Source organism: Myotis lucifugus, unplaced genomic scaffold (assembly GCF_000147115.1).
Source record: "Myotis lucifugus unplaced genomic scaffold, Myoluc2.0 scaffold_16, whole genome shotgun sequence".
Lineage (NCBI taxonomy): Eukaryota > Metazoa > Chordata > Mammalia > Chiroptera > Vespertilionidae > Myotis > Myotis lucifugus.
The window spans coordinates 5845847-5858399 of NW_005871064.1; the positions used below are offsets into that span (position 1 = coordinate 5845847).

At 36.7% G+C, this 12553-nt stretch overlaps 1 protein-coding gene across 2 annotated transcripts; it reads left to right on the plus strand.

The window, feature by feature from the left end:
• Nucleotides 1–1305: 1305 nt before the first annotated feature.
• SYT4 (synaptotagmin 4) lies at nucleotides 1306–8883 on the plus strand. Of its 2 annotated transcripts, none has more exons than XM_023750811.1 (4): nucleotides 1306–1547; nucleotides 4517–5277; nucleotides 6967–7087; nucleotides 8229–8883. In XM_023750811.1, the coding sequence occupies exons 1-4, from the start codon at nucleotides 1514–1516 to the stop codon at nucleotides 8534–8536; spliced, it is 1224 nt and encodes a 407-aa protein (XP_023606579.1). In that variant the 5' UTR covers nucleotides 1306–1513; the 3' UTR covers nucleotides 8537–8883. The 2 variants fall into 2 exon arrangements, with proteins under 2 accessions (XP_023606579.1, XP_006085207.1); XM_006085145.3 differs by having other exon boundaries at nucleotides 4463–5277; nucleotides 8229–8605.
• The last annotated feature ends 3670 nt before the right edge of the window (nucleotides 8884–12553 follow it).

The window sequence follows — 12553 nt, forward strand, 5'->3', positions numbered from 1 at the left end:
TGTGTGTTTTCATAGCATGAAGATACAAAGCTCAAAAAAATCTGTTAGAGAAATGTTAAAATGCCAAGTATGTGGGAGCCATAGAAGGGAAAGAAAACCCTGGTTTATAAAATTTTCCATGATGCAAAAGGCTGCAGCCAGTTTCTCCCCAGATACAGTCCTGACGCTCAGAGTGGCAGCTCACCAATGTGCAGGAACCTCTCACTTGTGCAGTAGCTTTCAGATACTCACCCAGTGCTCTCCTCCCCCATCCCAGCACAAGCTGAATCTCATTTGCTCACTGAGCTCCACAGCAAAAGAATTCTTTGCGGAGCAATAATTGGTAGATGGTGTAACAGCCGTAGTTATCTCCTTTGGAAAATTGCTAAACATTTGTTAAAAAACAAAAACACAGTCTCCAGATTAAAATTAATCAGAATCTGACACCATATTTTCCCCAGTTCCTCAACCCCAGGAAGATCATCAGTGCAGAAAAAAAAAAAGGTTTTTCTTTCAAAATAACCCATAGTTATTAATGTCATCTTAGATTTTGGTCTGATCTTGTAACTGTTTTTGCACAACCCTATTAGAAGCCAAGGTTTTTTAACCAGAAATGTCATTTCAGAAGCAGTCTTGTTATATGCAAAAGTCAAAACTGAGAGTGAGTCTGAATACAGAAGGGGTAATACCCATCTGCTCTTACGTACTCTGGTCAAATGTCAGATGTTACAGGGAAGAGAGCTGACAGCTAAAGCAACAGCATCAGTAAAATGTTTAGACTAATAATTTATTAGAAAATGAGTGATTATAATGGACAAACTGTTATCTTATTTCAAATAGATCAATGTGCAATGAGTTGTTTTCTAACATAGGAATACCAAAGAAAAATTCAGAAAACAAGAAAATATATTCTTGCATTTTACCACGGGTCATTTGATGCAGACATTTATCTTAGTCTTCCCTTTAAATGCCTTTGTAAATCACATTATTTTTAAAACTCAGACACAGTTTTAGGGGTCTCGATGATGCAAAGATTTTATATTAGGAGCTGATAGGGATGAGTTTCAGAGCTCATCTCCATGTGCCTCTGAGTCACCCCCACAGAACAGCAAAGCTAATATCCAGTCGTCCAACTGTTAAAATAATCGATGAGTGCGTGTTGAATGCTCAGGAGAGAAGAGAGGAAGAAAGAAAAAAAATGAGAGAGGAGAGGCGTGGAGGGAGGAGGGGGGGGGGCGGGGGCAGGTGCTGATTTCAACCCTGTAGCGTCAGGATTGCGTCAATTCGTGTTTCAGCCACATCTGGAGTCTCAGAGACCAGCTTCTCAGAAGAACCTAAACAGGAACAGGGGCGGCAAATCACTGAGCGAGGGCGAGTGGACCTCCCTCTCTGCCTCCTCCCCGTTCCAGCCGTAGGTCCCCGGGCGCCGCTCTGTTGTTTTCAGCATTAGGCAGAGCCTGCGCCTCAAGTCAGGCAAGCGAACCGAGCTAGAGAGTTTCCCGTTCAGCACCTCGGACAGAGCACGCAGCAAAAAATGGCTCCGATCGCTACCAGCAGGGAAGAATTTGGTAAGCAAGTTAGTCAACTTATAACTGCGGTGGTTCTTTGAATACTCTGGGTGGGCTATGTTTTTTGTTCCCCGCAACCCCAGCGGGATGTTGCATATATATTTACTTGGTAGTTCATCTGAAAGGAAAAGAACAATAAACGGGTGATCCTGGCTTATCTCGGTTGTTTTCTCCTTTCCTCAGTATCTTGCTCTTTAAAATTGCCTTCTGCTGGGGCTATTTAACATCCAGGAAGTTCCTGAAACGTCCAAGGAGCTCTGGAAATTGCAGCACGCGCTAGGGGGAAGGAAAAGGGAGTCTGTTTGCTTGTTGGTTTCCTGAATTCTATAGGTGATTTTTATTTATGGGTAAATGTAGGGGAAGCCAAATGTCCTATGATTACATAAGGGTTTGATCTTGGCATACGTAACACAACTTTATATATTGGGGGTTTGAGGGTGTATATTTTATTACAGAGTGCACCATGAGGATGTTTTCCTTGATATGTTTTTCTTGTATTCTTGAAATACATTGCTAGTGAAAGAGACAGAATCCTATGATGCTAGATAGAGGTAAAAGGATATTTGACACGAAGTAGCTGAGCCCAGTTCCTTTCACAGGTGAGCTAATGGCAGCTCAGAGGGATGAGGGGTGTGCTGCAGGTCAGTTAGCTCAAAGGTACTGGAAACTAGAATTAGTATTCCATTTTTCCAGTTCAATTTTCCTTTTCCTATGCCAACTTTTGGCACCATTGCTCTCTTCTCTTTTAATAAATAAAATGAGATGTGGTTCTTTAAATTAAAATAAATAAATAAATAAAACCTATCTTTAGGTCCCATTACATTCCAAAGACAAGAGATCAGAGTTTTACTGACTTTACAAGTATTCAAAAGCACAAGAAATTGTATAAAAGTTTGTGAGTAGGGAATGATATCTAAAAATACATGGTAATGGTTATTAAACTGAGTGAAATGACTGAGATTTTTGCAATCAAAAGCTTACGACCTTATCAGTAGAAAATACACAGGGAGTAAGTGAGTCTTCCCATGTTCTACTGAATATTCTGCCATTTGACATAAGGATTGAATAGAGAGAATTTCTGATACTAATTCAGAAATGAGTTTCTTTCACAGCCTTACCTTTGGGTGATTGAGTTTATATTGTTGTGATGTTTATTCCCAATTTTTGATATGGAAGTGAGAAATTTTCTAAGACTGAGGCATCAGTCTATTAAAAAATCATTTTCTATGGCTTTTATTGTTCTTCTTGCTTTAGTTCATGACTTTGCTTTTGCTCCCTGGCCTTATCTTTTTAGAGAGTCCAGGAGTGGAGATTATATATATATATATTTCCCACAAAGACTTGAATAGAAGAACTGAAAAGCTGATACGTACTAAGTTTAGCTGATTATCTCTCGCGTCATTCTTTTACTGTAGCATTTGCTGCTTTTTCTATTTGGGGAATTGAAAGGTTTATTTTTCATCTCTATGTAATTTAGTTTCTTGATATAATTGAACTACAGACTATTTTATTGTTGTTTTGTTTGCTTTTTTATCTTCCTAGATACTTCTGTTCTTATTTGTCATTTCTTAATGTTTTAGTGCTTAATGTATATTCTTTGAGCTTAGTTTTGTGATTATAAAGTAGATAGGCAGAAGATGTGAGGGAATGGGGAAGGGGACTAACAAAAGATTATTCTTTCAGGGGTTATTTAAACAAGACTTAACCCTTTCCTGACTGGGACTTTTAACTTTATTCTTCAGTGTTTGGGAAGAAAAAGAAATAGATTGGAGTGGAAATAAATGTGCATAGTAGTACATCAGTTATATTCACTTTTGCTATATTAAACATTGACTAATTGGAGCATTTTGTCCAGATATAGCAATACTAATTTATCACTATTTTAGTGTTACTAATTATTTGTGGAAGAAATATGCTTACGTATGGAACATGATAAGCTTCATGCATAATCAATGTTACTAATGTCAGTGTAATTTAATGTGCCTGCATTCAAGGAAAGAATGCCAATTTCAATTTGATTACCATTTGCCATGTGGAAATATGCTAGGAAAAACCGGTTATGGATAAAATTGAACTCTAAATTATCTATATTCACTCTTCTCATTATACTTTAAGGAATTATGTTTCATTTAGAACCATTTGATTTTTACCTTATTTAGGTGTGATTAATTTGTACTTCAGATAATTCAGTGTTTGGGGACTTTGGGTTTGATATACAAGGAGTTTGTAGTGTTATAAGTTATGTAATATTAATAGTCTGTTGTTCATCTTTTAAATTATTTCCCCCTAATATATGTGCATTTGTTTTACCACTGTCCCATAATTTGGATGGACATTATTAGTGAGTCTGTGACAATGGCAGGTAATGTTTCATCATTCCTTAAAATTACCTGAATCACTGAGTTTCTAAATGTTTGGATCCTGGGTAAATAAAGAACTACTAAGAATTCAGATTCTCCCAGTATCTGAAGAATGTGCATTTAAAGTTCTATAGTCAGTAAGAATTGATGGTTCTAGAAAGCCTCAAAATGTCAATGAGAACCTGATACAATTAGTACTGACCCATCATGCTGTATGACTCATCTTATCTGTAAAAACAAAGCTAGGTCAGGGTCATTTGGCATTCCCCAACATCTGTACCAGGCCCTGTCTCACCTTTTTATTTCATTTATGAAAACTACTGAAATGAAGAAGTTTCTGTCATACCGTGTTTGTTTGTTTTTCTGTGTCACACAAAGGATGTGTTTATTCCTGGAGGTGATGTGGAATGTGTTCATCATTCATACACAGAACACTTGGAAAGTAATTCAATCTGTGCTACTTAGAGCAATTGCCAGCTCTAGGATGCTTTCATGTAGGCTCGTGTCTCCAGCTCTGCCCCTTTAATGTATGTTATTGGTCATTTGATTTTTCAGATGAAATCCCCACAGTGGTGGGTATCTTCAGCGCATTTGGCCTGGTCTTCACAGTCTCTTTGTTTGCATGGATCTGCTGTCAGAGAAAATCATCCAAGTCTAACAAGACTCCTCCGTATAAGTTTGTGCATGTGCTAAAGGGGGTTGATATTTACCCTGAAAACCTAAGTAGCAAAAAGAAGTTTGGAGCTGACGACAAAAACGAAGTAAAGAATAAACTGGCTGTGCCAAAGAATTCATTGCATCTTGACCTGGAGAAGAGAGATCTCAATGGCAACTTTCCCAAAACAAACCTCAAAGGTGGCAGCCCTCCTGATTTGGAGAACGTGACCCCAAAGCTCCTTTCAGAAGGGGAAAAAGAGGGGGTTTCCCCCGATAGCTTAAAGTCCAGCACTTCCCTTAGCTCAGAAGAGAAACAAGAGAAGCTGGGAACCCTCTTCTTCTCCTTAGAGTACAACTTTGAGAAGAAAACATTTGTGGTCAATATCAAGGAAGCACGTGGCTTGCCAGCCATGGACGAGCAGTCGATGACCTCTGACCCATACATCAAAATGACCATCCTTCCAGAGAAGAAGCATAAAGTGAAAACCAGAGTTCTCAGGAAGACCTTGGACCCAGCTTTTGATGAGACCTTCACCTTCTATGGGATCCCCTACACCCAGATCCAAGAGTTGGCCTTGCACTTCACAATTCTGAGTTTTGACAGGTTTTCAAGAGATGATATCATTGGAGAGGTCCTTATTCCTCTGGCAGGAATTGAATTGTCTGATGGAAAAATATTAATGAACAGAGAGATTATCAAGAGAAATGTTAGGGTAATTCATTTTTTTAGTTCTTAAAGTATTTATAAACAATCTCTTATGTAGGTGTTTTTGTATCTAGGGATTTTTATTAAGATAATAAAATTTTGTACATATCAGCTTTACCATGTTTAATTATTATTAATCATAATCAAATGGGGATCAGGGGAATAGAGTAGATGAGGGAAAATGTAACTCATAACTGAAATGCTTAAGGCATTTTGATGATATAAAACACATAGGCATCCTTTATGGATATTTAAATATCACTTATATAAATATTTTTCATAATTTCTATCACAAGAAATTTGACTAAGATGCCACTTCAACTAAAATGCAGGAAAATATTTCTTATTCATGCTCAAGGTAACCAAGATGTTTCAAGGTCAGCATAATTGAATCTGAAATTTAAATTTAAAATTAAATCAATTTCTCCTGAGGATTTGGAAGCTGTATTGACTTTTCATAGGATTGCTTTTCAAGGAGGAGACATCACATCATATTGAATTATAAATGTTCATCTTTATGTTGTATGACAGAAAGTGAGCTACTCTGCCTGCAGAGTTGTACTACTTTGATTCTGGGATTATCAGAAAATGATAAGACATTAGTTAATCAAATTTAATCCTATTTCCACATTATATACAGAATACAAAACTCATTCCAATTGTGGTATTTTAGAATTACCTGTGTCTCTAAGGCATAATTTCACAAAATACCTTAAAGCTCATTTTGACCATATCCTTGCCTTTGTCTCTTTGTTGAACTTAATGAAAGTCAAAGTCCAGAAACATTAAGTAGCTTGAGACACCAGCTGTTTAGTGGCACAGTAGATCTGTGCCTGCCTCTTATTCTTCTTGAAGTGTGTATTCACACAGCTACCCCATGCCAGCTTTTGGATAAATATATATATATTGAAGTTTTAGGAGCTCTGGCCCAGCCATCATTCTTAGTTATAATCAAGCCCCAAGTTTACATTTTGTTACTTTCAGCTAAAACTGGGACTCTTGAGTTCTTGGTAGTCTTATGTAATGTCTTTAAAGTACAGATCAAACCTAAGTATTACACAAAGAGTGAACCTGTGGTACTGTCCAAACACAAAGCATTAAAAATTGAGTCAAATCTCTCCAATATTTAATTCACTCCTTAGATTAAATAAGGAGGGGATGGTGGCAGAGAATGTTAACTCCATCATCCCTCTGGACCAAGAGAGTGATGGAGGTCAGAATATACTCATTTGGGCTGAATTCAAATTCCAATAATTTCAATGCTAAAGAATTTAAAGTCAAATTTAACATGAGTCATTTTGCCCTATACAGATTGGTTCAAATGATAAGATAATACATTACTATTAATAACTTCAAAAAGTATATATTTCATTTAAGAAGCAAAAGTAAAAGATACCTCTGTGTAAGCTGTGCTCTACATATTCTTTTAAACATTTTTAATAATGGGTGTGGCTAACTCAATGACCATTTTAACATCCTGTAGTACCTAAAGAGACCAGAAGATGGCAGGCAGTTGTTTTCAAGAGGTGATGATATGGCACAAAAGCTTGTTACTATTGGATTCCTTAGCATACTAAAATAAAAATAAGTAGAAAAGTTACACTTAAATAACAAGGCTATCATATTGATGTAAAATGTACACATTTCAAAACTAAAAAATAATAAACATGCTTATACCACATCTCTCTTTGTTTAGAAGTCTTCAGGACGGGGTGAATTGCTGATCTCACTCTGCTATCAGTCCACCACCAACACTCTCACTGTGGTTGTTCTAAAAGCTCGACACTTGCCTAAATCCGATGTGTCTGGACTTTCAGGTAAGAATTCTTCTGAAAGACTCAGGCTCAGTGTATGAGTAATACATTGGGCAAAATAGTTAATGAACATAATCATGATTTTGATTTACCTTTTTATTTATAATCAAAAAAGACATGATAGCTTTTCTGTTTATCATTTTATAGAATAATAATGTGAGCAAATGCCATTAGCAAGAAGAAAACTACATAGTCTTAAGATCTAAGCCAAAGATTGTATAGTGTAGGTAGGTGTCTGAATGGAGCAGAAAGCAGTGATAAATGCAGAGATGAGAGGCCATGGTCAAAAATACATGGATGTAAAATAAAGATTTGGGAGAAAAGTTCTTAATTTTAGTATCTTAAATGAGCCTGCCTACCATTACACTTCTATTATTTTATTATGTTTTCTTTTAATTTCTTATGTATCTACTTTAAGAATTAGCTTTTTCATTTTGTGACTAATTTAAGAAAACAACCTTGTTATATGGCATGATGAGAAAGAACATATGACCTATGGGTTAAAATGATCTGAGTTCAAACCCTAACCCTTTCATTTGTTTCATTTATTTATTTATTTATTTATTTATTTATTTATTTATTTACTTACTTATTTATTTATTTTCCCCCTCTTCCACTTCCACCACCCTCCACCCCAGCAATCACCACACTATTGACCATGTCCACGATTAAGAATAAAAATTAAAGCCTAAAAAGGCATTGTCACCGTGAATTCTAAGTGCCTGTTCAACAGACAAAGCAACCCAAAGCTCAACAAAGTAGAGAGACTTATCCAAAGTCATACAACTCAGTAAGGTTAGATGTTCATTTATGGTTTTTTTTCCTTTCTATCCCATTCTCTGTAATGAGCTATTACTATTCAGAATGTGTCATCAGAACATTCTCTTTTCTTCCCCTTTATGTTATCTCTTCATCCTGACAATACAGTTCCTCCTCATCCTCTGGTTTAGAAATGCTTTCTCTTACGTTGCACATTCTTAGTTATGTTCAAAGCCAGATATATGCATCTCTTTGCCCCGTTCTGCCCCATTTTCGCTGTAATCACACTTTGTTGGCATGCAGTCATCTCCGAGGGCACGGCTGTGTTGAGGCCAGCTCCTCAGATTGATCCTGTCCCTGTAATGTCTCTTGTTTCCCATTGCAGACCCCTACGTCAAAGTGAACCTGTACCATGCCAAAAAGAGAATCTCCAAAAAGAAGACTCATGTGAAGAAGTGCACCCCCAATGCTGTGTTCAACGAACTGTTTGTCTTTGATATTCCTTGTGAGGGTCTTGAAGAGATCAGTGTTGAATTTCTGGTTTTGGATTCCGAAAGGGGGTCCCGCAACGAGGTGATCGGGAGGCTGGTCCTGGAAGCGGCTGCGGAAGGAACCGGTGGAGAGCACTGGAAGGAGATCTGTGACTATCCAAGGAGACAGATCGCCAAGTGGCACATGCTCTGTGATGGTTAGCATCCTGGCCGTGCGTTGGGACTTAACGATTTTTACTAGGCAAGGGATGATTTTCTTTCTTTCTGATATATAATTGCAAGCTTGTGACAGCAAGCTCCCTTTTTTGTTGTTGTTGTTAGAAATGAATTGAATTAGCAAACCAGGAAATAACTGTAAATTATCATGATAAATTTCCCCTTTCCTAGAGACATTGGATAAATTTTCATAAGCTTGTTTAATCCCCTCTGCAGGTCACCAGGGATATAAATAAGAGTAGTCAAGCATTTGATGAATACAGCAGTACAGTCCCAGGTTATGGTGGGCTCTAGGAGGTCATGATATCATTGGAGCATGTCACTGGGAGTCAATGAGATTGTTAAGATTTAGAAATGAAAAATGTGTCTTCACTTATGAAAATTCATACTTTTTTCAGGTGGGGAAATCAATTTTTCTTTAGATCCAAAGATATTAAAGAAGTATTCTCTAGTTTGTTTTTATTAATTGTCTCATGTGCAAATGGTGTCCTGCATATAAAAGTATATAGTCATTGCTCTTTGTTTTGTAATTATTTGATGCGATTTTATCCTAAGAGGAGTAACTTAGGTTTGTTTCAAAAGGACAGTGAGCAAACTGAGTAATCATTTTATCAAAGGGCTGAGTTGAGAACACTGTGGCTGAAATATGATTTTTCTCTTTCCCTAAGGTTATATGTGAGTCAAATGTTGTAAAATATAATCTCACATAAGGACCATCATGGCCTTGAATTATTCACTGCCTGTCACAAGTGTCGGTGTGGTCTAAGAAAGCCCTGTTTACCTTGTGAAGTTGTTGAATTAGCTAGTGGGTAAAGAAATGAACTTCAGGTAGAATCCAGTTAGAAATGCAGTTTTCTTATAGGAACTATGTATAGTATGCCAGTGTACATTTGAGGTGTGCCCTTGAACACAGAGAGGACATGGCTAACCAAGTCTTCATTGAGTTGTTCTGCAAAAAGGACTAAGCTACTATTTGAAAACAAACAAACAAGCAAACAAAAGACTGAAGTTATAACCATTGCCAGACAGAAAGCATTACTTAAACTAACAAACTGATATGATTAAAAAGCAGTATGCAGCAAGCCTAATATAATTTACATATGTTCACACAAAATATATTTAGGCTGTCAAATTAGCACAATAAAGTATGTTTCACTATCTTTTCTAGGCTAATTTGCCTTGAGCTGTTTTCTGTGGAACAGTTTATAGTCAGAATTGTGTCTTATACCGTTTTCCAGTGCCAGGGCCCTGAAATTCATTAAAAACCAAGAGTACAGCACGGCCCTCTGACTATTTGGAAAGAATGAACTTGAGGTAGTGTCACTATACATGAGTTTTTAGAGAAGTATGGGCGAAACTCACTCGGGTAAGGTTGAATTATTAAATATGCAAGTTAGAAAATAAAGTCTACTGAGAATTTTACATTTTGAGTCAGGTTTTGTGTCAGTGCTTTAGCAGTTTTTGAGAATGTGTTTGATATCTCCGTGTTTGTAAATTCTATGATAATGCATTTTCAAAACAACTTCTACATGCTTTTTATGACTATGCCTAATGTAAAGAAAACGTTTTACATGTACAAAAATGGAAACTGACCTCTTTTTTTGTGCTTTAAGATGACTTTGGGATTGAAAAGACCATCCCCCCATCATTGTCTCCATTTCTCCACGAAGTCACCTCACAACATCTTGGTCCACTTAACATTTCCCTGAAAGCAACATGAAATGAATTGTAGTCAGTGTGTGGTTTGGGGAAGTCAATGGCCTTTTAACATATGTAGATTTGGCACACGGGCCATGGAATATAATATATTTTAGAGCTTTGGAAAGTTGTCAGGAGTCAACCCTAAGATCTTTCACAGCCACCAGAAGTTAGTGGCGGTACCACATAAAGTATGATTGTTGAAGGAGGGTGTTATTTTTATTTTAAAGTAAAACAACAAAACCAACAACAAATACTTTTTTAAATTGCAATGAATAATTTGTAAATAGTTTTTAGTTATTAAAACTTAAAGTGTTTTTGAGTGTGAAAAGTTGAGTAAAATAATTTGCAACTGCTTTTAAGTAAAGACAGAAGAAAAACAAAAAAAGCAATTGAAACAGGCAGGGACATACATGATCCCATCATCTTCTGAAAGTTGTCCTGTTTTATAATGTATTACAATATTAATGTGAATATCTTGACTTCTGTTACAAATCCTGTACTGTATTAAACATGTAAATTAATTGTTTGTCTGATTAGCCAATCTCACCACCCTAATAGGGAGGTGTTCACGTTTGAAGAACTGTGTAACTCAGTAACTGACTTGTTCTGATGTAACTCAATAGAAGTGATTTGGAAGGAAGCATGGTGTATGAGATGGTGTCTGTTCTTTCGTGCCAGCAATGTATGATGTTTGTAAGACTATGTTTGTAAAACATGAATAAATTGCTGCTTTTGCCCAACCCATTTTCACTCAAACTTTCTGCTGATGAACTCTTTAATAAGGCTTCTCTTATTTCTAAGTTCTCAAGTTTCCCTAATAGATCTCCTAGCATAGATTAGGGAACATTAGTGATTCAGCACCAAGATCTTTCATGTATCTAATTTTATTTTCCTTAATCCTCATAACAATCATCTGGGGCAATTATCATTATTGCTGTTACACAGAAGCAAAACCTGAGACTCAAGGAGCTTAGGCAAAGGACTCTCGTGCATATGCACATATATTCACAGTTTCCTGTTTATTAGATGGTGCCCCTCATTATTAGATGATGTCCCTGTTTATTAGATGTCCATATAAAATGTATTGGACATCTTTCCCTACCTGCACTTAGAAAGAGATAGTCCTCATCCTTTTTACAGTTGAATAGTACTCCCTCACAGCATCATTTCCAAATGATCATTTGTGGATATATTTGTTTTTATTCTTTTATTATAAGTAAGACCTCAATAAAAAAGAAATATGTGTTTTTATTGACCTTTACATTTCCCTAATGGCTAGGTTGCATATAGTAAATTTAGTTAATAATTAGTTTAAGTCTGATCCATTATAAGTGTCAGATTGGAAGCAAATGTAAACATGAAAACCACTATTGTTCAGGAATAGAAAAACATTACTTCAAAGATATATAGGATTTTTTGGTTATTCTGATATACTTCATTATATATGAGAAGCCATATGTCAATAGTCATAGGCATCCCAAATTTTGTCAAATTAATTGTGGGATGAAATAGGTTTTCTCTCTCTCTCTCTCTCTCTCTCTCTCTCTCTCTCTCTCTCTCTGTTTTGTTTTTATTTTAGTGAAGAAGGGAGAGGGAGAGAAAAATAGAAACATCAATGGTAAGAGAGAATCATTGATTGGCTGCCTCCTGCCAACCCCACACTGGGGATCGAGCCTAATCCGTTACCATTAGGAAGTTTGGGAAAGGGATATAAGTAGCTGAAAAAATTTAGACTTTTTACTGTTCACTTTTATCCGATTTCTAAATGTACAGGAGCTCAACCAAGAGAGAAAATTAATTTCAAGAAAACTGTATGCAGGACCTTATTTTCTGACTATTAAGCATAAAATACCATCAGAAAAATGCCTGACCTTTGTGTCATCTACTTTAAATTGACAACTCCCTCTTTGCAGTGAAGGTGAAAAGGCTAAGTATGTTGTCGGTGTGCTAGAAGCAAAGTGGAAACACAGTGGAATCCAATCCAGGGAACAGGAGGCTGCTTTCTGGGGGGAGTTGTGATTTGAAATAACTTCCAAGAGATGAAAATGTTACCCATAACATAAGGTGTTCCTTATAGGCTTACAAGTCAACAGAGGGGGTTTAGGTCTGTGAGCTTAAAGGTGGCTAAATGCAGGGAGCTCCCCTCTCTTGAGAAAGATGGCTACGTTCCACTGCTGCATCCCACAGCCCTGAAATTCCCAAGAATAGCAACAAACATACAAGGCTGTCTTACAAAGTCTCAAGGTTTAATCAGTATATGAGGAACAGCCCTAGCCGGGGCTCAGTGGTTAGAGCTTGGCCT